This window comes from Pygoscelis adeliae, unplaced genomic scaffold (genome assembly GCF_000699105.1).
Source record: "Pygoscelis adeliae isolate BGI_AS28 unplaced genomic scaffold, ASM69910v1 Scaffold54, whole genome shotgun sequence".
In the NCBI taxonomy this organism is placed as follows: Eukaryota; Metazoa; Chordata; class Aves; order Sphenisciformes; family Spheniscidae; genus Pygoscelis; species Pygoscelis adeliae.
In genome coordinates, this window is record NW_008824982.1 from 3,192,132 (window position 1) to 3,217,604 (window position 25,473).

The following is a 25,473-nucleotide window of genomic DNA, read 5'->3' on the forward strand; positions in this document are numbered from 1 at the left end:
GCCGTTGCCACAGCTCCCCCTTTCACGTTACGGTTCACACCGAAGGCGGCCCAAACTCTGCCATTTCCGAGGCGCTGCGAGACTGGGGGCGGAGAGGGGCGAGGCTGTGAGGAGGGTGAAGGCTCGGCCGTGTGCCTGACTGGGTCTCGGGCGCCATCTTGTGCCCGCCAGGCGGGAAGTGCCCGGTTGCCGCCTGCCGCCGACACGGCCCGGGGACGGCCTGCCTGCCTGTCAGCCTGGCGGCTGCGGCGCCCTCGGGCGAAAGGTGCTCCTGTCCCCTTAGGAAACTAGGTGCGTTATTAGAAAACTACTTCTGGAATACTGCTGGGGGTTAGCAGCACTTTACATGCTCCTTCTTTTTGTTTACCCTGCTGATGTATCATTTACAAACGTGCCCAAGGGATCTGGAAAAAAAAAAAAATACGTAGGAAGGTTAAACCAGCCTCTCACTGATTAGCTTTTCTGTACATTGTATGATAAGCACTGGATTTACAGCATCAGTCACTGCAAAGCAGAGTCCCAGGAATAAACCACTGGTAAGGATTGTCTAAATCCTCACATCAGGGCCCTTTACATTGCAGGCAATTGCTGAATATATGTTTAATCCAGAAAAGCCCACAGCACCCAGGCTTTGTATCAACAGCCAGAAAAAACATTTTCCATCAAACGTAAGTCTTGCATTAAAATCCAGAGATCTGGCATTAGGATGTGGCACAGGACAGGGTGGAGCGACGGCCTTCAGGCCTCCTGTCGTTCCCGGCCATCTTGGGATATGAACTGGTCCCCACTGGGCTCAACAGGGAAATAAACCAAAATAATAAAATAAAATAACAGCTCTCAGCATTTATTGCTAATTACTATCTGCAGTAGAACAGCTTCAGGTGGGGAAGATGAAACTGAGTTCTCCCTAAAAAAGATCAAAACCAGTCATCTATGGCAGTATTGGCACCCTAGCCCAAATCGCAGAGTGGGCATCTAAAGCTGGGTAGGCTGCAAGTTAGACTTAGACACCTGTTTTATGACAGAGGTTACAGGTTGAAAATGCTTTTTGCTAGTTCACCTGTTGGTGCTCAAGCCTGGCATCTTTCCTTTGCCCAGGCAGTGTGAGTGAGTTTCCACCGAGAGGTCTGGGCCTCTGAACCAGAGGCGATGCTCTCCTGATGACTGGTCGAGGAGGTAAGCTACAAGGGGCAGTGGGAAGGAGCGCCACACATCTCCGAATGGCAGCCCTGTGCAGTGGGGAAGCGTCAGCTGGCATTATTTTCCCAAGCTTATGTAAGCCATTGGAGCAGTGTTCTCAGCGACGCGAGACAGCTCCTGTTTGCGATCACCCAACTTTCTGAATACATGGAGACACCAAGGTACTGGACCCTTAGCGAAACCCTTGACGTGAACGTCTCAGATTAGCTGGAGACAATCTACCTCTCACCAGGCCAGCTCGCACCCTATTTTCACTTTTGCTCTCAAGCAGCTGCCTCCCAAGTGGTTTTGAGGTCTCTTAAACTGTCTCCCTCCACTTATTTGCACAAACTACCTGGCAAGCTGAGGATCCCACTAGATGGCAGGACAGTTTAAGCCCTTGCTACTTCTACCCAAACCACTTCTTCAGAGCAAGTGCCCTGGGACCTCAGTGGGCTCAGCCCCACTGGCTTGTACTGTGTGGACCCTGGGGAACCCACAAGCACCACGGCGGGTCTGGGGCTTATGCTCACTGAGCACAGCAAATATAGCCTGTGCCAAACCGGTGGAAAAATCCATGCAGAAATCTCTGTTCAGTTCCTTTTCATGGGTTTTATCACACATAAGAGCACCAGCAGACAGAAGAGAGGAATATGAATTAGTCCTAAGTAATTTGCTAAATCTTGGAGTATTCCTTTTTCTGTGTGTGACACATAAAGGATATTTGGAATACTGATGGCAAAGTGTAGTTTAAGCCTCCTCTAGCCAGTGCTCTGTTGTCATTTTTAACTAATGCAAGTGCAGTTATATTATTTTATATGATCACCATTGTATGAAAGCTGCAAAACAGAGAAGTGGCCACCGTGGGTCAGATCGTAAGTCCACATAACTAAATATGATGTCTTGGATAGTGCAAACATACATGACGTTTCCACTGACTAGCCTCCTTGCCTCCAAGCATTTGTGTTCATAGACTTTCTGAGTTGGGAGAAATTTTCTGTATGATTAGTAACTTATGACTTAAAACGAAAGTTATATATAATTCACACTGTAGTTAGTATAAAACGGATCTCTGTCTTCAGTGACAACTAGATCTGGCCTGTACATTGCTGTACTATCGATGATTTGGAAATTTCTTTTAAAATATACCACCTTGTGAACTGCTTTGCCACTCTTTTCATCCATCTAAGCTCAGCCTATGCAGTATTATACCAGAACAATGGTATATGCCACAGGTGGAGATAGCTGTATGTGGAATCATAGCAAATAAGCTTCATTTTAAAAAATGCTTAATTACTTTTCTTAATCTCTCTAAATGAGAACATTCTAATCATCAGTCCCCTACCTCAAAACCTATTTAGTCCTTTATTGCCTTCCAGATAACAAATTGAACTGTCCTGTTTTATAGCAACAGAAGATGCACCTCAGCATGTTCATCTACCTCTTACATGAAGCTTCTGATGAAGGGCTAACTCAAAGAAAATTATCTTCTTAATGACATCTGGAAAAGATTGAGGCCAATTTTCTGTATATTCAAAGTACCTAAATTGTTTTATATATGCACAATGAAGTTACGAGGGTATTTCCTGCCTGTTTTTTTTTTTTTTTTAATATGCAGAGTGGCTAAGAATGAATAATTGCTTCATTAAGTTCTAAAATTTGGAGACAACAAAGTTACCTTTTTTGCTTGGTACTAAAATGAATTTCCTTGCTCTGTAAAAGCCCAGGATAGTGCTGTAAGCTGATGAAAAAGATGCTATTACCTGTGCCACACTTGCTGGAATGGAAATTGGGATTAATGCATTATAATACCAGATTAGCCTTAATAGAAGTTTGCGGCCGTAATTTATCAAGGTAATTAAGTATGTACCTAATTTTAGGCACTACGTAGTTCTATTGACTTCTGTGAGACTAGTCTGCATTTAAAGTTAAGCATGTTTTAAAATTCTCTGCTGATTCAGGGCCATAACTTTGTTATCCTGTGGATTAAGAGAATGCACTGTTATCAATTACCCATTAGCTCAGCTAATGGGAGGGTGGTATAGCCTGGATAATGGTTGAAACTGGATAAACTGGCTCAGTGAGAAACATATTCAGAAGCACTTAACTTGCTCTTTACAAGCTCAGCCAAAGTTTAGTAGGACTATTACCTATCTTGAAGATACTAACAAGAAAATGAACCAGAGCTTTCCCAACTTTAGCTGTGCTTAAGATAGTAACCCTGCCTAAACCCCAGACTACTGGACAGCATGGCACTGAGACCCCCAGACAGCTCTAAAGGGGCTAGCTCCTGTCTGGCTGAGTCAAGTGTAATACACAACTAATAAATTCTTCTGGACCAAAGTTTATATGGCACAAGGTCTTCCACACCGAGTGTTTGTGGTTTTGTTTGTACTGGTCAGAAATATGCAGCTGGCTCAGAACTGAAAGGTTTATTTCACAAAATCCAGGGCATAACTAGATATCCCTCTTCCATATCTGAACTAACTACAAAAGAGCTCTCTCATGCAGCCTAGACTAATAACTGTTTAGACACAAACTGTACATGCATGTGGCAAGTAAGTATTTCTGCATCTGTAACTTGGTTAATCTGCATCTAGATAATACACCGGCAAATGAGGACTGCATAATATGTGACCCACATATTATAGATCAAAAATGTTCATCCTGCTTTTGATTGAGTTGCATTTTAAATGTTCCTGTCAGTCTTTACTTCTTATGCAGTTTTTCTAATCTTATGTTAAAATTATTCTTTCTACACAGCATCTCTCAATGACAGGTTCATACAGCTCGAGCACAAAGCACCAATTTTCCAGAGTGTTGAGCACTCTGATTAATTCTAAGCTGTATGTCTGTGAGCAGTTAACTCCATGTATGTATATAGCTGTGGAATGGTTTTTACACAGTTTAGCACATGAATAATTTGCTAAATTAATCTGGTTCGTAATTGGTGTTTTAATAGTAAAAAACTTCAAAGCATCTTAGGCTAACAAAATACTTAAGTACCTATTCCTGTAACCCAAATTTCAGTGTCTGTATTCTGTAAGAGAAGAATCTAAATATATCCAGTGCTGCAACTGTGAAAGAAGAGGAGATTTCAATATAGGCTATGACCCAGAAGAGCACTTTAGCATATGCTCCACTTAGAGCATATAAGGCATTCTGTTTCAGTAATACTCAGCTACTTGATTTCCATGGGATCATTTTAACTTCTTAAAATTGAACAATTTTATGTACTGTGATGCTATAAAGGAGGCTGGTACATGAGAATGGGACTGCAACCCAGAACAAGAGTGTGTACCACAACTGTAGTTAGCTCCAAGTCCCTCTCCGCTGTGGTTTTCAACTCTGGTCCTCCAATGTCAGCTTGTTCAGTCTCTCAGACTTTCTTAAGCCACCTGTTTTGCTCCAGTGGAGTAAGTTACTTTACCTTTCCAAACCTGAAAGTAATTCTGGGATGTTGCACTTGTTAAATGAATACAAGTGGAAGGAACTAAGTATCAGTTCAGTTGGACGAAACTGAATCCTTTACCGAATGCTACCCAAAAGACAGGGCGTGAGTAAATGCACAGTAGGAATGGTCGGTGTGCAGAGAGGCCTCTTACAAGCTCTCTGGCAGCTATAAAATACACAAATATTTTATAGATGGAATACCAGTCAAATGTGGAATGTACCCATCAGAGATGCTTCCTCCGCCTGGCTACAGCCCAGCAGAGAGATTGTGTGGGCAAATGAATGCATTCAATTGTCAGTGTTGATTAGGTTTCAGGAAATACGTAAATGGCAGCTGCCCTAGGCTGCAGTAAAGGTGCGTGTCTGTACCTGAATCTTAGGTCTCCTACAACAAGGGAATGAATGCTAAGTATTTTCAGGAGCATGACCTCTATAACAAAACAATTCCTTCCAGCAGAGAAAACCCTTTGGTTAAAAATCTTTGTAAAAATCACAATAATTGAAACATCTTCATTGTCAGCAAGCAATAAAGCAAAAACCAGATGAAATAAAAGAAATATGCATTATGGGGTTTTAAGTCTTGTCATACAGGAGAAACATCAAGGAATCAACAGAAGACAGAAAAGATGATAGCTATTTAATTTCCACAGTGAGATTAAACAAATTTAATCACTTACAAACATGGGTACTTTATTTTAGACACACATGAACAGCTACAATATTCAGACTGAAAATAGAAATGACAGAAGTGGCAAGACTGCTAAGACTGGGAGAACTGAGATGATCTGCCATAATCGAACAGAGTTTAAAGAGAGTTTGAAAACAAACACTGGTGTTTAAGTAGTTTACAAAACCTTTTGGAGACAGGAGGAGGAGAGAAAAACATGGTTTCTTCTTTTATTTCTCACACCATCTACATATGCCTAATGAGAACAAAGATCTTGGGAGATAAATTACATATAATGTCTGTAATCTAATATATACTTAATATCATCTTAAGGTGGAGAGAGTGAATACACCTCTATGTCAGAGAGAGAGAAGTTATTTTGGGAAATTAAGAAACAGGATTTTTATTTTGAAGCAATCATTAGCTGGTGGTACATCTGCTAGGTATATTAATTGAAACTGTCAAAGAAGATTAGTTAGGAAGAATACTATAAGCATGAGAAAACCCAAAACAAGAGATACATTCTTTAGTTCTCTTCCCATTTGGATGTGTAGAACATTGGTTTTGAAGGACGACAGTAGAGAAAACAGTAGTTCCACGTTAATGTCATCTAGGTACAAGTGTGTTGCAAAATCTTGTCTGTGCTGCTAAAGTTGCTACCACACTTCAGAAGGGGTGACACAGGGAAACTGGAAAGTCTGTCAATGGGTTTCATTAATCCAGAAGTCCTTAGGTGTTAGGAATCATTGCTTTTTCCTTCCGCCTCTTGACTTTCCAGCAAGGCTTTGGATGATGGCACTTCACCACCCTCCGCTCCTTCATCTAAAAAAAGGCAGAATTAAACATTTATACCACACACATTCTCACAGCTTTTTTAATGCAGCCAAATATTTGGGTTCGCTGATCATCTCTGTTTGGATTGGCTCTTTATTACCACACTCATGGGTGCTTTAGAGAGAGAGATTAACTCGAAAGATAAAGAACTTGCAGGGGCATCTTCCAAAAGCAACTGCCTATTTGTGCTGATTTGCCGGCTCCTTGCACATGCTGATCAATGTGCATTTGGTTGTAAGAAACAGATTGGAGATAACTCTTTATTATTGTTATTCGTTTTTTCTGGGTCATTTCCAAAGTCAGGTTAGAATATTGCATTCCTCCAAGCATTGCTTGGTTTCAGGTAGATAACATTACAGTTTATGAACGTGCCAGTTATCTGGCTGACCTTCTTTGCCAAGAAATACCTAGGAGAATTCACCCTGTCTCCACAAGATGAGGGGATTTTTTGTTACTCTGATTTGGAACTTCACTCTTCCATAGTTAAGAGTTGAATGCTTACACTACTAATACAAGTAAAAGCTCCTCAGTGTGCATGGTCATTAGATGAAGGGTTCCACACCATCGCTTTTGATGCTCAAATTCTCTCACTGAGAAACAGGAACTCCTCTTGCCTTGATTTCCTTGCAAAGCATAATCATTTTCACACTATCTTTTGTTGTGGTTTAACCCGGCAGGCAGTTAAACACCACACAACCGTTCGCTCACTCCCCCCAAGTGGGATGGGGGAGAGAATCGGAAAAAAAAAAGAGTAAAACTCATGGGTTGAAATAAAGACAGTTTAACAGGACAGAAAAGGAAGGGAAAATAATATAATAATAATAATCATCATCATCATCATAATAGAATATACAAAACAAGTGATGCAGAATGCAATTGCTCACCACCCACTGACCGATGCCCAGCCAGTTCCTGAGCAGTGGTCACCCCTCCCCTGGCCAACTCCCCCCCGTTTATATACTGAGCATGACGTCACATGGTATGGAATATCCCTTTGGCCACTTTGGGTCAGCTGTCCCGGCTGGGCCCCCTCCCAGCTTCTCGCTGGCAGGGCATGGGAAGCTGAAAAGTCCTTGACTAGTGTAAGCACTGCTTAGCAACAACTAAAACATTGGTGTGTTATCAACATTGTTCTCATACTAATCCAAAACAGCACTGTACCAGCTACTAGGAAGAAAATTAACTCTATCCCAGCCAAAACCAGGATACCTTCAAGTCCCACACGGCATTACCAGTGCTAACAGAACAGTTTGTATACCCGAATCTAAGACAGCCCGTAGCTTTTGGGGGCAAGGAGAGGTCTGCTCAGCATATCTGGCTGTACCGTCTTCCACTTTAATAGCCGTAATCTAAGGGGTACGTTTTCAGCTATTTGCCTGGAGACTTGCTGTAAAATATCACAGCCAAAAGAGTTATGTATCTTGGTCTCTACATATCACAGCAAATATATACTGCTGTACACAATTCATCAGCTAAAGCTCTTGGCAGAAACAGCTTCATGTTGTAAGTCTGCTCAGAGATTTGGAGGCTTTGGAGTTTTATACTGGTAAATTAAGAACTGAGTTATTTGACACCCTTCAGCATTACATAGCACAGCACTGTTCAGGAAAGGGAGACAGAGCAATCTCCTCTATTGACTGTTTCTGTGTGGGGTTGGATGTCTAATATTAGTGGAGTCTTGCAGACAGGGTAGAGGAAAACAGTTTGTTAGAGGAAATCTAATCTCATAGTTGGTAGCACTTAGGTGCGCAACAGGTGCTAAGCTGCTGACTGTATCAAGATAGCTATACACAGTCACCTAGAAAAAATTCAGCAAACAATAAAGGTTATTGGCAGAATAGTGCCCTAATGCAGATTACCAAATGTGGGAGACCAGTATAGCCTCTTTGCTCCCAAACTTCTTGCAGACTCCTCTTCAACCTTTGGATCACCAGTGACACCAATCAACTGTTTAACATCGTTCCAATATGATCGAAGAGAGAACCACCTGTGGAAAGTCTCAGCCTTCCAAACTTACACACCATCAGAGGATGATCAGACAGGATACAGATGGTCTTCATTTCAGAGTTAGGCTCTGAGATAAACAGCTGGTGCCAAACTCTCTCCTGTCCATCTCATGAGAACATTAATTTGGTGTGGCTTGCAGAGTACATGGAAATGTATGTCACACAGCTATGATCCTTGTATATTCATAAAAAATAAAGCACAGACTCTTTTCTCTTCTAAGCCAGATAAAAGGTATTAGCACATCCTTTCACTATGACAGCAGCTGACAGCATTTTAGAAAGAGAGGAAATGTGTGATCCAATGAGCGTTAGCTAAATCTGAAGGAAGGTGCAGAGAGTCCTGCTCACCATTTCCCATAATTTTCACTGAATCTTTCAGAGTAGGAAAAAAAAAGGGCATACTTTATATAGCCACATTTTCCATCTTCTCCACTTTTCTCATTTATCCAACTTCTTTGTTCTGAGCTGGAAACGGCTTTAATTTTTTTAACAACTTATTGTTAAAGCCAAAAACAGGCAAAAAGAGAAGCCTGTTAAGACCCCCAAATGTTTCACAAACAGTTTCCCTGTCACAGCATTTGAACTTCCAAACTTTCTTTCCATTTTGATGACTTCTCCTCGTTTTGCTTGCTGTCTCATCAGAAGTTTAACCTACAACACAATGAGGCTGTAATTCCCATCTGATACTTGTGGAATTCCCAACCCCAAAAAGCATCTAAGCAGTCAGAGTGGACCTAACTGTATCCTGTATTCATTTCCTATTATCACTACTGTAAACTGCTGATAACAGAAACTGCTCCTTCCAGGCATGCTCTGGCACAGCTATATGTCAATGACGAAAGCAAAGGATAATTCCGTGCTCTTAATTGTTCTTCAAATCTTGGCAGTGCTGGTCCTTGTATTTGTACATTTGCTTGGCCATTTTGCTAAAACTAATGTAGCTGTGTTCCATTTCTTCTTCTTAACGCATTGGATAGGCACCAGGAGAGGAGGATTATTCTGCCTGGAGGGCTAAGTACTTATTTTATGCTGTGCTGTAACATTTCTTTTAACAAGACTTTCACTCTTTCATGTTTATTTTTATCCAGGGGAAAAAAAAAAGATCGAAGAGAGAAATTTTGCATGCTTTAAAAAGTATATTCTTTCCAACTACTACCAAAATGAAACAAACATGAGGAACTTATCTACAGCTGTTGTATTCTTTTGTGCTTTGTTTAACATGGTTAACATGGTGCATGTCCCTCAAGGTTCACTGCTCTAAACAATACAAAGGTTAGTTACACATAATGTAGCAATGAATATTTCAGTGGGTTGGACTGGTCGCTTCACTTCCGCAGCTCCTGACACTAATAACAATATAAATTCCCATCTACCTCCCCTTTGATAAGGGAAATAGTTCTCTCCTGCTGGAGCCTGAACCCTGGTCATGGTGCACGAACCGTGCCAGGCAGAAGAGCTATTTGGAATAAGAAAACCATAATATTTGAAAACCAAAGCATTAAATGTTAAGTGACTGTCTGTTAAGTGACTGTCTGTACTTTGGAATGGATTTCCAGTGCTCCAGTCGCACACACCAGAAGGAGAAAATCTGTAGGGACATACTTTTCATATTCCTAGGGAAAAATCCCTCCTCGAAATAAAGGAGCTTTAACTGGACTCACAGGGCTCCCAGCTTTACTTTGACTGTACTCTGACACAGTGCCCGCTGTCCTTCCCACCTGCTCTTCCAGATTCTCCCAGTTCCCCTCACTACTGCCCTGCAGCCTGAGGGTATCTGACCTTGTTGTCTTTTCCTTTTTTCTTTATGTCCACCCTCTCTCCTTCATAAATCTTTGCGCTTTCCTTTTGCAAAAGTAATGCCTCCTTCCAGCACCCATTCATATTCTTATTTTCCTCTCTTTCTCAGGTTCAAGCCAGGACGTTGTTATTCGGTCCCTTCTCACTCCTCCTGGAGATGTTCTTTCTACCTGCCCAGCAGTCCTTCGATAGGCCCATGCTGGGTTTAGATTACAGAACCCCAAATACCTGAATATAAATTAAATCACCAAAGCACAAAGCACTTGTAATCAAAGGAATCTCCTCCAAGCCTTTATGGTGCTTTAGGAGGCTGTAAACTCAACATCCTGTAATTGCTTTGGGCAACGTACAAGCAGGACATGCATCCTTGGAGCCCGGGAATCCCTCCTATAATCTACTTCAGTTCAGATTCATGGACCCTCCACTCCTCAGCACAGGCCTGCCTCCGGCTGTCCTGCACCCACACCATTGCTGCTCCTGGATGTGGGACCACCAGTTGCGGTGGCATTTGTCACAGCAGCAACAGTGATGGGCATGAGAAGAAAGTTACTTCCAAATCAGGACCTAAAAAAGTAGGGGCAACCTATGCTCAGGGCCAACCTATAATTCTCACTTCGTAGGCATTAGAAACCAGATTTTTCTGAATCTGAAAATCCCCCTTAAAGCAAAAAGAACTCAAATGTAAAGTTGGTGTTGATTAGGACGGTGCTAAGTCAACAGAGCACCTTATCAAATTAAAGGACATGGCAAAATAGGACACTGGTCTCAGATAGCAAAGTTGAAAGCCTACTAGCAGGAGTAAATCACTGTAAACCCTACTCTTAATGTATATGCCTGAGTTAGGATAGCTGTAATTGGATTAACAGCGCAGCTTGCTGTGTTGTGCTAAGTTATGTCAGTGCAGGAGTAGACCCTAATTTATAGCTGGAGGGATGGCTTTCCAAGCTGCCCAGAAATGCAACTGTGTTTGCTCTTCCTCAGGGGAACTGGAATTCAGTTCCCAGCACCTTTCCCCAGGCTGCTGAACGCTGAATCTGTGGGTGGATATGGCAGACTTAGTCTGGGTTAAAATTAACTTGTCTCATCAGGAGGTACAAGTGGTAACTGCTTTGGAAGGTTGAATTTAATCCTAAATGAAGAAAGAAATATTAGTATTGACATCAAAACTGCCTGGTGGCAGAAGTCTTAAGGAGAAAGCAAAGGACGACTGCATAAAAATGTCCATTTCTTGAATGTGCAGCCATTACCTTCTGAAACGGAGAGCTCAGCCAGTTTGTGTGTCAGGTCTGAAGTCCCAGCACCAGCAGGAGAGCCCAGAATATCTGGTAAGGCGTTCCGGCGGCCTGCCCGTCCTGATGCTGCAAAATCTGTGACCACAGGCTCCACATCAGTCATTGCTGACTCCTTTCCTCATAGCAACATCTGAATATGGAACAAACATAAGAAAACAGCTGTAGCCAGGATGGATGCTAATCACCTGCTCAACTATACAATAGCCATAGGCTTTGCCCAATGGCTCTTTTGTTCGTAAAAGCCTCATATTTCAATACTGGGAGCTTAAGCTTTATTTGTGCCCCAGAAGAAGATAAAAGAATCTCTGCATTTCCTTATGCTGCCATTTGCACATCAGACTAGCACAACAAACAGCTCTGTACCTACAAGAAACCTGTGGATAGAGTCAGCAACAACCCTTTCTGCCAGCCACTTGTATGTCTTTTTATGACCCGATCCCTCTTTTTAAGTGGTTTTGCCATACAACCACTCGGAAGGGAACTGCAACTCTATTTTGCCATACTGTCTCTATGAAGCAAAGCATGTTTTCTTTATTATGAATCTCGTTTAGATTCTTATTTAGAATCTTGTTAGAACAAACTCCTTTCACAGAGGAACAAATTATACAAGAAAGACCTTTCAGAAAACAAACTAAAACTCTTCATAAACTTTCTTTATCCTGCAGATATCAAGCCATTTGTTTTCCTCTGCTCCTTGTTAGCTTGGTTTAACCTCAGCTTGTGCATGTGATTTTTATCTAATAAATAATTGAATCCTGGAAATAATAGAACCAACAGTGCTCTGCTCCCTCGATCCCTGTCTCAAAGCCCGTTGAATTGAATGGGAAAACTCCTGCTGACCAAAATGCGCTTTGGTTCAGGCATAGAGGTGTTTGCAGAATCACACCCCAGGGCACCCGCTGAAGTGAGAACACCTGGAGCAGAAGGAGGGGATACTTATCTGCCAGTGGCACACAGGGATAGTGTGCGAAAACTGCCATTAGCAACTGTATTATTAAGAATCACAAAAGACTATCATACCAGAATTGTACACAATAATTTCTGATAATTAACAGAGTAATTTCTAATAATCAGACATGAATTGTTCAATTAAAAACAATATTTACTTGCTCTATATGAATGCAGCTCTGTGTGCAATGTGGGAACAGGAATGTTGTCTCTGTGTAAATATGGTCAGTGCTTTGTGTGGGAAGGGATACAGATGGGGCTGGAGACCAATCTGATGGAAGGCTGTCAGCTTTCAGTTGACAGCTGGCTGTATTTAGAATAAGAATTGGATAAGGAAAGTCTCAATCATTTTAGTGTTGTTCATATAAGAAGCAAAGCATCATAGTCCCCTTTCTAAAATTCTGCTAAGGTTGGGAAATACCAGTGCTCTCATTTCATGGATAGAAAAAGTGAGGCAAATAGAGATCAAACATGACTTGCTCTGATGTGCAGGAAGAGAGGGGCAGAAATTTGATTGCTGATGCTGACCTGGTGTTTCCAGCACAAAGAACACTTTCCTTTTCTCCCTCAAAGTGCCTTTCAGCTGTAAGGCTGAAAATAATCTTCTTTGTATCTCTAAATACTTGCAATAAAAGAAATGAATCCTTCTTGGCAAGAAACTAAGGCATAAGTAAAATCCGCAAGTCCGAAAGATGACTTGAACATGCAAAAACCCACTTCCTTTAACCAAAGTCAGTAACTGAAAGTTCTGACCTGGAGATTTAGCAGAAAGTTCCTGTCTTGCATGAAAACACTCAGGTCAAGTCCAAATGAATCTTTTCCATAAGTAACAAAAATACAAGAACTATACATGGACATTCAAGAGTGCAACTTTGAGAAAATATACAAAGTATGTGCATCAGCATTCTCGGTTAGATATAGCATTATACTAGGTATTCATTAAAATGGGTGAGGTCAGCACTTGACAAGAAATATCAAAATAAGGAGAATTAATCCATATTTACAGACACAGTCTCATGGCTTTTTGTGGGTGTTCATATTTACTTAACTGTAGGTGTCCTTATTTCTCCACATGCTTACCAAAGCAAGTAAAGAGACTGTAAATTACACTTCAGAACAGAAAATACTCAGGATCTCCTTTTGCTTAGTAAAGCTGTTAAAATTTGTTCCCAATGCCAAAATACTAGCGTTGCTGCACTTCCTGCCCATTTCATTTCAGCCATTTAGTTGGTGAGACAATAATACTGTTGTGAGATGACTGCTGTTCACATCAAGATCTACAGAATGACATTAACATCAAAACACACCAAAGACTTCCTCAATCCTCTCCTGTGGACTTGTTTTCTCTTTTCTCTCCTGCACGGATGTTTTGGTCCCTAAATGGTTACTTTTCAAATGGAGAAAATCTGCTCTGCAACTCATGCTATATGAAACTACTCTCTTCTGTAGTACAGTTTCATCTTACCCACCTTGTGCACTTTTTTCAAATCCCTCCCTTTCCTCTCCAGCTCATCTTCTTCTCCCCTGATGTAATCTCCCTACATTGCATAATACTAGACAACCCAGGAAGATGATGATGGACACAGTCTGACACACTTTCACGTGTGTGAATTTTGATTTATGCACTTCATTTAAAAAGTATGCAGAGACAAATCTAGAACATCTGTCAGACAGAAAATCAGCTGATCATTATCCATCAGTCCGGTGGCCATAACTCAAACGTAGCTATTTAAAAATAATAAAAGTATATCATCCTTTATATATGTAGCAGTTACCATTACGTTTTCACTTTTGTTTTTTCTATACCACATTTAATGTATTAGAGGCTGAGGAGAAGACTGAGTTCAAAAGTTAAGGGCTACCCACTGCACTAGCACAGGATGTTCTCTAAGTATATTTGAAAGATGAGGGACTATCCCAGCAGGCTTAGAATTGACATTACAAATCAAAACTTTAGTCCATTTAGGTCCATGTAAATCAAAACTTAACTCCACCTCCAAACATATGACAGACCATATTCAAAATAGCTTGCTGCTGTACTTTAGATAAATGGCATTTCGTTCTTTAATGTTCTAAGGAATTTCTTCAATTTCATTCTGATGCTCTCTTGTAATAGTATTTTCTAAGGCCTACATCCAAGTAAAGATGTAGAGTTTCTCCACTCTTCATCTGTTGCTACCTTTAATTATTTTAACATATCTATCAGGAATTAACTATCTTTTTGGCATCTTCTCGCATCTGTTATGTGTAGTATTTTTCATGCTTCTCACAGAGCAAATAATAATCACAGTGTGCACAGCATCTGTTTTCCCAATTCCACTCCTCCTCTCGCTGGCAACATCTCCTCCAGCTTCACTGAACTCATTTTGCTGTAGCCTTATCCAAGTTAAAGATACTTACATCTTGCCAATGCCTGCATGCAGTTGCTTCTCTCAGCTTCCAAATTACTGTTGTCGTTTTACTCCCATGTCACCGCTCACCAGACTAATGGTGCGCAGCTCTAAAAGAACAGTGACGGATTTCCAGAGCAGAAGGTTCCGTACTTCCCTGGCTCCCTTTTTTCCATAGCAAAAAACAGGCCACCCAAAAGAAGAAGGGGACTTGGTGGAAAACAGCTGAGCAGGGATGCAGGCTGTTTGCAAAGGGTCAACAGCAGGAAGGCAGGTGGATTTCCCAGAAAAGCTCACCTACTAAAATTGGAGACTGAAGGCTTTGTTTGGCTGGCATCCCAACTAGCACTCCATCAGTACTCCACGGCACCAGACTAACTTTGCAGCTCATTACAGGGCCATCACGTAGCGCTAAGGGGCTTTTGGGAATACTAGGTTAATCTTCTCATATAGGCCTCTGAAATCCCTGCAGGACCACCCAGAATGCACAAAAGACCACTCAGGTGTGCAAGGGGGAAGGAAACGCTCTGCTTGTGAAAACTGGCTACAATAAAAAGTAAAACTCAATTACTGCATCTATCAGACATTCAAGTAAGTGTCCTCAGACAAAGCAATGGCAGGTCAACTACCAGTGGGATTTTCTCTAAGCGAGACAGATAGCCTGTCAATCTTTGAATCTTCTTTTGTTGGCAGCATAGTCAGCCTCTTGGGGGAAAATGAGTCACAGAAGCTGATGAGAATTTATTTAAGTAAATGACAAAAGAAAAGAACAAATAAGTCTCCTGAAACACCTTGTGTTGAGGATCAAGGGAAAAAACGCTTTACGGTGCTCAGTTGTAGCAGGTGCCACGGTCCACATGAAATGTCAGTGCTGTCTCTTCCTCACCCTATCTGTTAGGAAGTAAATAAATCACCACCATACGTATTTGTGAAAGCTCTTTTTTCTTCTGATCTTTTTACTGTCTTACACAGAGACAAAATACTGGTTTTGTTCTGCTTGGAAGGACAAACTATTCCTCAGGAAATGTCAGAAGGTTCCTAACATTGGTATTGTTGCAACTCCACACAGGTGACTGAAAGACCAAACACATCACTCCTTGCCACGCAGGCACTTCTCTCCTCTCAAAAACTTTTCTTTTAGGTCTTACGAATAGTCGCTATCTGCGCTATCAGAGAAAGCTACACTTCCCAAACGCTGTTCCTTTTGAATGCCCCTCAGTAGGAACAAACTGGAAAGCATGAAATCCTCTCACAAACACCTGAAAAATACAATAGCCAAGATTGATTGATTTTGTGTCTTGATGGTCTCCTACTGTAAGAGGCATTTCAGCATCTTACTTTATTCAGAAAGAACTTTAGTCTTTTTAGTTGTGTTTAGTTGTTTTTTATTTACTTGTAAGTAATGAGTGTTCTCCAAGCACCTTTACCCCAAAAGCCTGTAGGTCCAAAAGTTTCTAAGTAAGGAGAACAGAAAACTTACTGAATTAAGTGTTTCCCACTGTGCAACTGAGATGAAAACCACATCTCCTTGCTATGCAGTTGCCATGCTTTCACATCCTCTTCTGCTGCAGCTGCATCCCGGCAGCTTTGATTCCTCTTCCCAAAGATCTCAGAATAGGAACATTCTCATTATACATGCTCATGTAATCCTTATGCTTTATCCTGGAGCATTACTGGACCACAGAAAAGGAAAAAAGCTAGGAACATTCATGCTTTTAAGGAAGCCAGTCCAGAGATTATGATGATGACTAACAGTAACCTGGGCACTCGCATAACAATTTTTGTGAGAAAAATTACTGTTATGTGTTTTTTCACATCAATAACATTTGTAACATACTCATAAGCCTTGTGCTGGGAAGCACACAGGAAGATAAGCAAGTGGTCTTTACCATGTCTATATCAAACACAGGAGTCTCGATTCTGTTTGGGGCTTAGGACAAAAGACCACACATTTCTTAGTACAGAAAAGCAATATAGCTAACTATACGAAAGTGAGAAGTGAATCACTCAGGAAAAAAAGTAAATTGGTTAGCTTTCAGGTTTTTAATACATCGCTAAAGTTGAAACAAGAGTTCCTTTTATTATTTCATGTTAGAAAGATGATTTGGGTTTCCTGTACTGACAGAGACGGCCTCTCTAGTGCATGTCCTCTGAAAAATTCATGAGTTGTTTTACCATACAGGGAAACTAAATTATACCCCATCTCAGTAAATCTACGGTGCAGAAGCATGTCTGAGTCCTTCTACATCTTCTGCCTCAGTCTGGATGCTGCAGCCCATAAAACACATTATTTTTGGGATGCTATTTGAAAGTTTGGTATATTGTATAACAGGTTTTCATTTTTGGTTCTTTTCAGTGTACACAGCTGGACAGACATTTAACACAAACGTCTTGTGTGTTTCTTCTGCTCTGGATACATGACCTACTCTATACTCTTGCACGAGGGGCAACATCCTTACTGATAATGTGCAAAAATGGCTTCCATACATGATTTTCCTAGTCCCAAACCGGTCAGTCTGGGATACTAAGATTATACCATTCTTCCATTTCCTGCCTTGGTGCTCTCAGAAGCACTGAATGAAGGTCCAAGATCTTGATCGTGTCATTTAGATGCTCATCAGTTTGGGGTACAGAAGCTGAAAAACTTGGCCAAAGTTGTAGGATAAAGACATGAGCTGATTAATTTTGCCCCTTGCTGAGTCCAATTTCTAGATAAATTTTGTCTATGCTTTCATGAGGAATGGTTGCAGATAGGGAATTGATTTTATGAAGTATTAAGGACCATCACAAACCTCACCAATCTTCAGCTCAAAATGCAACATATATCTTAACTTTTGCTGTCTCCTGTATGCAGTACCTAAAAAACATGTGTGTGCGCTTGTATAGATACTGCAGCTGAAAGGACTGGTGCAAGCCAGTATGCCACGCCAGCATTACAAGGTATGTATGGCATGAAACCACTTTCTATACAAATGAAATGGGATGGACTTTTTTCTTCCTCAGACTGGTACTTCAAAACTTTCAGTTGAATTTTCTGATCGCTTCCATAAAGCAAATATACTCATGGAAAAGACAAGAGAAAAAAAGCCACATAACTCATTAGTCATGCTGTTTTTACTCTTCTGGAGAACGCACAGATACCATGGTGTGGTTCACCCTCTACAAACCCGTACAGAGTAGAACAGCTTTACTGTGAGCTGTGTTTGACCCTGAGTACGCACAGTGCTCTGATGCACGGAAGAACACATTACAAAGCTAATAGCAGCTCTAAGTAATGGTACAATTTTCCCATTGTGAAAGAAAATAAGGAAGAGAGGGGAAGGGGTCATGATACCGACAACTGAATCAGAAGTTATCTGCAGCAAGTAATAAATGAAGTGATACTAGCTGAAGGCAGTCAATACCAAGCAAGCAAGCAAGTCACTTTCCAAATGTCTCTGAGTGACCAAAAGCAACAACAGACATAAGCTTTAGTCAACTTCACGAGAAACAATTCAACAGGGAAGAAACTCTAATGCATCGGCTATGCCGGAAAGAAATCAAATGCATCCCATACTATGGAATAAGAAATGAAGCCCAACGGAAACAAACCAACCAACCAACCTAATTCTTCCTCTTATATTTTGGCCATTCATCCTCACAGAGTTTTCATTTTCTATTGCAAAATGTATAAATATCGCCTGTCCCACATACCCACATATACACAGTACACTTTCTGAGTTCAGCCACAGAGCTCCACCTTCCAAATCCTTTCTTAAGATTTGCCTGAAATCCAAGAGAAGTTTGCCCGCCCACGGGAACACACCTGAGGAGTAATTTAGGAATTATTTAGAAATTGTTTTCAAGGCTAATTTTGCAGAGGCCCTGCAACTACAACATTGCAGTTAACTTGTATTTATGATTTTCCACATTGCCAAAGGCACACAAGGAAATGAGTGTACTGTACTACTTAGTTTTGTTACTCGTCATACATGCACCACACCTTTCCTCCAACCTCTCCAATCTCCTTGTTCCTCAGCCTTTGAACTAGGAATTCTTTAGGGAAGAATCAAATAACTTTTTCCCTCTACTTTGATACCTGCTGCCCCAGCATCCCACGAACACTTCCTGCAACACAGACAAGTCAACAGCTACGTAAGCCAGCTATGTCCATACTGTATTCTTTATTAGAAGCAGCAAGGGATTTGGTTCTCTGCTTGCCAGCTCTGTGGAAGAAAACTACTCTGACAAAACCACTGGGAAAGGCTGAGGCAGCAAACAGCTTGTGGCATACTGGAGTCCACTTACACAATGCACTCTAGTAAAGCAATTAGCACAGTGCAATATAAAATGCAACTGAGAGAAGATGAATTTATAATTTAGCAGATATATGAGAATGGGACAATCCTATGCACATCACCAACACATCTATGTACCCAAATTCTCTTACTGGAGAAGGCCCAAGTCTTCTTGAGATCTTACTGACATGAATGAAGAACGTTTCCATCTAGTTCAGAGTGAATCAAAGGGTACTGGTATGGACAGGAGGTTCCCAGGAATGGAGATCCTTGTGGAAGTGCTTACAGAAGAGAAGGAGTTGCAGAGAAAGAGGAGGAGTTGCCCAGTAGCAACATGTGGGCACAAAGGGCTGAAAGTCAGAAGCACAAGGATGACAGAGGAGTAAGAGGCATGGAGCCTGTAATGGTGTTTTCATACATAGAGAGAAGGGAAGACTAACTGAGGGTCTATCTGAGATAAAGAAATGCAAGCTAAAGCGACACAGGAAGAAAGGAGCCTCTGGAACCTTACTGAGGAAGAACAACTAAATCAGTAACGAGGAGCTTCTTTGGAGGGCAAGCAGGATGGAGGCAGGGAGGAAGAGAGGCTTGGTAAAGTTTGGGGAGCATTTCAGGAGACCAGCTCTGCTGGAGGATGGGCACAGAGATGGGCACTACAGAGAACCTATGGATTAGCAGCAAACTAGCTAGGGAGAAGTAAAACAGGCTTTTTGTTTTTTGCTTAAAGGATTAGGTGTGTAATTATCCCAATATACCCATACGTAGAAAACCTGACGAGTCTGCACAAGAAATACAAGGACAGTTTACTACACCAAGGAATTTTTTTTTTTGAGGGGGATAAATTATTTTGTTAACATGACGTGCCACAACACCTAGTTAACTGAATACGTAGTATTTGTGATGACCTTTACAGACTGATGTTGTGCAGACCCTAAAAGAACAAGCACCTGCAGTGTGAGCTTCCACACAGACATGCCTCTTTTTTGCCCTGCCAGCAGCTCCCTTCCAGGGAGAAAAGTCCCTGTTTATTTCATATTCAGGTCTCCAGAGGGTCTCCTGGAGGCACTCCCGGAGGTTTGGTGAAAGGACGCAATCCAGTGCTTCTCTCCATCTAGCAATTAGGTGGTAACAGTCTGGCAGTGAGGAGGAACTGTGTGTGAACAGCAGCAGGCACCTTGCTAAGTCACCAAGCCTTCAAAGCATGAGACTATTTCCATTCAAAAGCAAGGACAAGCTCTCAGAAGCACTTTATTGTTTTAGTTATGCAAATGAAAGCTGACTTTTGATTTTATTATCTTTGTCATGGCCAGATAACATTCCATCGTTATATATAAAAACAGATTAATCATATCTTATTTGTATGATTCTTCCTCCTTCAAACCTACGAGCTGTGTTTTTTATGGCCTGGATCAGACCTGGCGAGCATCCCACCCTACGCGTGGACTTCTTCCCTGGCCAGTTTTGGTTACACCTCACTGATGTGGAAATACTTGGGGTTAGCCAGTTTTGCAGTCACGCCCCTTAGTTCTTCTTTGCCTGAAGATAGAAGAGGATACTCTCTGTCTTGTAATGATATGGTTCATGTCTGATGAACACTTCAGAAAAGCTAAAGTGTAACCAAATCAGAGCACCATTCTTCTCCTTAAGTTGGAGTAAAACTTTTCCTATTTCTGCATTCTGGTTTCATAGTGCCAAACACACACAAGGAGAAGTCACTATTTCCTGACCAAGAATTACTCATAGCAGTCTGTTTTAACTAAAAAAAAAAACCAAAAAACAAACCAAAACCCAACCACCCCCCCCAACCCCAACACACAAACCAAAACAAAACAAAAAAACTGAAGTGAAACTTAGTAATTAATTGCTACTTACTCATAGAGGTTGGATATAGGATTTAAATCAAAGTCAGCTTAACCCTCAACTCATTATTGGAAAATCAAAATACTAATGTACTACTAAAAGCTAATTTTATTTTCTTTAGGATAGCAAGCTGCAACAAAACCTGCTTGTCTTTGTCATAAGTGACTCTGTAAATCTAACACTCCAAGTTTTTATTATTTGACTAGCTTCCTTCTGCACAAGCCTGAAAGGTAAAGCAGTTGACAACTCCAGCTATTTCACTAGTGCTTATTGTTGATGAGAGCATCTTTTCCACCCTATTCACAAAGAGCAAATACCAGCCTGAGAGCTGCTAAGGTATCTTGTAGACATCACCCCAACACTTCACGCAAATATGGTTCTCAGGGTCTCAACGGTCTTTGCTTTCACCGTGAAGCTCTGCATAACTACTTCCCACCATAATTACTTGTTTTGTCTCTCGCTTCAGTTGCTTCTTCTACTCCACACATGATCTGGGTTTCCTGAACTATTCTTCTGGCTCATCCACAAATGCTTCTGGAAATCCAATCCAAAATACTTCATTTGGCATTCTTCACTGGATAGGATGTTGGAAAGAAAATCATGTTTGCACAACTCAATAAATGTTTAGTTAGTTAATAAAATATTATTTTATTAACTCAGTTCAAGGGTAGTAAAAGGTCTTTGATTTTCCAAATATAAGTGAACTATTGTAGGATAACTCTATAAAGCCATCTCAGCTTGAAGGAGAGCTGGTCTACCCAGAAGTTTTTCCAAAGACGTTTTTCTGACTAATAAAAGATATTTTCTCTCCCTAAAAACTTTGTCTTGACCATGTCCTTAGGCCACCACAGGTGCTGGAAAGTTCTACAAAATCAGTTTGGTTCAGTTTGCCCTCAGGGGAAGATGAACCAACAGAGATCACTGTGCTTTTCACAGTAATCTGATGACTTTAAGTAAGCCCAGACAGAAAACAGCCATTTGGGATGTGAAGTCTAATACAAACAAAATGGAGCTAACCCCCAGCTGCAAGACACCCTGGTGCACTGAAGCACCCTTTAATGAGTTACTGAAGTTTCCTACTGCTGTGCTTGACATGTCAGTGACATGTCAGGTAACAGTCACAAAGATGCAAAATCAATAGGACATACGGCTACATTTTGAGAAGTTATGTTACACACCTTTTCTGCACTGTCTTCTAAAATCACATTTTAAATCTGGAGCCTCAGTTCCCTGCTCTGTACATTCCATTTATATTTTATTTATGCTTTAGCATATATTTTTGCTTCAGATACCATATTTCTTCAATAGTAAACGAATCATTTTTCATTTTCACTTCATTCTCCAACATACATCATGCCTACTCTAATACAATTCCACTCAGGTCATATCCTCTAGAGCATACCTGTTCAATCTTGGCAGCAGTCCCGTTTACTGACTTTAATGAAATCACAGGTAGAAAAATCACCATCCCATGGTGACTCACCAAGAAAATAGACTGAGATTCAAGAAATGTGTCTTCCTTTAGCCTTCTAATTTAAGTTAAATAATGACCTTGATTCACAAGACTTCCCAATTATATTTACATTAGACTTTAACTTACAAAAAAAAAAATAAATTCAATCAATTACAATTCACTGAAACATATCCTGATAGTATAGGTTTGCATTTTGATCCTGCAGCTATGCATGTACTTAACTTCATCTAATTGCAAGGCTTCTGTTCCTTCCACTGCAATTTGGTAATACAGACAGGAGACAGCACTAGAAGTGCACTCTTTAACGTTCAGGAGCAGATCACTGGGTCGGATTTGTCCCACTCAGATTTGGAGATAAGAGTTGTCTCCAGTGGATCAGACACCTACCGATACAGTCCCTGGTTATTTGTCTGCACCAGAAAGTCTGTGACTGCACCTTAACAGTCAGACACCGCAGGGTATTTACATGCACGCACAGGCACAAACGATCAGAACAAGGCAAGTCTCGGATTTACTCCTCTGCCAGAAAATTTTGAGACTGGGGGAAAAACTTACCAGAATTTTCCACAGAATAAGGAATATGAGGACACAAATATTTGAGAACATCTTGTCCTTAAATTTTGTCAGAATGAGCCAGCTACACCCTGCTCCACTGAATAGCACCGATGAAATAGAATTTCAAATAAATCAAAAAAAATAACCCCGAGCCCACAATCTCTTGAGGACTGATGATGGAAATAAATAGGCTCTATGATGAGCCATAGTACACACTAAGAACTTTTTCCTTGCAACTTATTTTGGATTAATTTTACGCTTCAGGTGAAGGGTTTATCTGCAGTATTACACTTGCTCCTGCCTTCCTATTTTTAGATGATTCCATTTGTTTCCTCCACGTCTCTGCTTAAAGGATACAACTGATCACAGCGATTTATAAACCTCCCTGACTTTCATGCTATTTCAGTGTCTCTTTTTCCTACGAGAATAGGCCTAATAGGTGAAATTCATACTAGTTATAAGCCTAAACAAGTCAGTAGTATTACACATGGGATTCATTTGGTTTAATTTCTTTAGCCTTTCAATATACTTCTATTTTATGAAACTATGAATCATCTCTATTACCCTCCAATGCCCTCAGACTAGGACATTAAAACAGCCTTCCTATCTTAGAGCTTCACCGTTATAGACTAGTTTGGTAAAATAGACATATTTCGATGAAAATTCTAGTAAAATATACTAAGGAAATTATTTTATGGACTCCCTGGGCTTACTCAGCAATTGAGGAAAATTATTGTCTCTCAAAAATTATGCCCTAAAAGCAAATCCCGACCTCCAAATATTATAGCCTATCTGTTGTTCCAGAACAAACACCAGTCATTTCCAAGGCATGTACTGGGCTGACAGTCAGATAATTTCCACACAGTTGAATTAATGTATTTTAATTTAATTCAATTAAAATAATCTCTAATTAAGGCAGATGGCTTTAAAAGATTCTTTTCCATTTTGGTAAATGATCCTCCAGTAAACATGCCGTGCTATCGAAACACCTAGATAAAGTGCTTCAAATAAGGACCAAAAAAAGTGTATTTATATGCCAAATGATAATGAGGCTGTGAAAACAACCAGTACACGTAGGACCATTTAAAAGACGACAGAGTAGAAAGTTAAAGTGTGCTTTTTATAAATGACTTGAATGAAGTACGGCTGGACCCTTAAGCTATTTTAGCTGGAATGCCACCAGGCATAGAACTTTTATTTAACTTTCTTAATCTACATGGGCCATTGACGCTTAAGGAAAAGTGGAGGGATGGAAACCAAAACATAAGAAAGCCATCAAGTCTTATTCCTATTTGTCATGCAAACAACATTAGCTGGGAGGTCCACAGACTGAATCTTTTGGTTTTAAAAGTTTTAACAATCAGCTTTCTTTTTCCTTGTCTTTATTATTTTTAAGTTAACATATAGTCTGCTATATTCTGAGTGAATGGTGGGTTTAATTTTGACCTGTCAGACCAGAGCCATTTTCCCACAAGGAGCAGCAAAAGCAACAAGCAAGATCTGTCTGAGCAAATGTTTTTACTTTGCTTTCCTTTGGAGCAAAATTGGATAGGATTTTCCTACAGAAAACTGTTTTCCGTTGTAAAGGAATCTGCACTTCTACTGCACAGGGGTCTGTTGGAACCATGCCGTTCCTGAATCACATCAATTTTAACAGAACTTTTTTACTAGGTCCAGGCAAGAGAGAACCCGCTGACTGCTGCCAAAGAGTTGCTTGCCTGTAGTCAGGGGCTGGCACAGGGTGGGAGGACAGTCAGCTTGAGTTACTGCAGGTTAAGTGAATGCTTTAACTGCTAGGCTCTTCGTTACCTCTGAAGTTCTCACTTGCTGGTTTCATCCCCGCATGCACACTAACATGACCTCACTGGGTTTCCTCGCCCTGGAAAGAGCCTGTGTACAGGACATTTCCTAAAATGTTAGGAGGCCAGGAAAGCCCAGACCTTGCTCAGCTTTATCACAGGGGGGTGGTTCCTTTGCGGTCTCATCTGGCACTGAGACCAAGACAGTCAAACCCTGGCAGCCACACAGGCCTTGTAAGAGATTGGGCATCCTCCACCTCAACTCCTCCCTCCCTTACCCTGAAAGATGCAGCACCAGCCCTACCTCCCCTCTTCCTACCCTCCCATGGCAGCAAATGCCTTCCCTCCTCTTTCTCTGCCCTTCTACAGCAGCAAATTCACCCCCTCCCCCCAGGACACTCTCACTCCATGCAGAAAGTGCCAGTGCCCCTACCCCCGTCCAGCTTCTCCCACCCGGCTCCACAGGAGGACCACAGCGAGAGCCTACCCCATCCCTGCAGAGGCTCTTCCCCGGGCAGCACCAAGCGTAAGCCTCCCCATGGAAAGACGGAAGAATGAGTGACGCAACCCGGAGAGGGGGAGTTAATCACATCTGCCATTCGCTCGCTGAAGGCACTCTGATGCCAAGGAATGAGGCGCCTGAAAGAACCTATTTCCAGTTGGTTAAAGATTACTGTTCAGCGCTGATGTTTTGTCCTTTGGATTTTATGTTAAATTGGAAATACCACCCTTGTAAGCTCCTCTTAGGATTTTGCAGCCTCCACGGCATTTGGCCAGTGTGTATACATACCTGTGTAACATGTTGTGAGAGTTCAGGAACTGCTGAATGCTCAGAAACAATTTTTTCCCATCTGCTAAGCTAATGACCTCTTCTAAAATGTCTATGAGCTCTGAACATTTCCTTTTTTAGCTTCGCCAGCATAATCATATTACAGCCTGACA

The 25,473-nt window shown here is 41.2% G+C and overlaps 1 protein-coding gene across 1 annotated transcript in view; it reads right to left on the reverse strand.

Annotated features, from left to right (window-relative positions):
* Positions 1-5,333: 5,333 nt before the first annotated feature.
* The window catches only part of PKIB (protein kinase (cAMP-dependent, catalytic) inhibitor beta), a 57,211-nt gene continuing 37,071 nt past the window's right edge, over positions 5,334-25,473 (reverse strand). Inside the window, exons 2-3 of the mRNA XM_009325650.1 lie at positions 11,184-11,358; positions 5,334-6,121 (exon numbers count right to left, since the gene is read on the reverse strand). Coding sequence (XP_009323925.1) covers positions 6,036-6,121; positions 11,184-11,331 — 234 coding nt within the window. The 5' untranslated portion in view covers positions 11,332-11,358 and the 3' untranslated portion in view covers positions 5,334-6,035. The remainder of the gene's footprint in view (positions 6,122-11,183; positions 11,359-25,473) is intronic.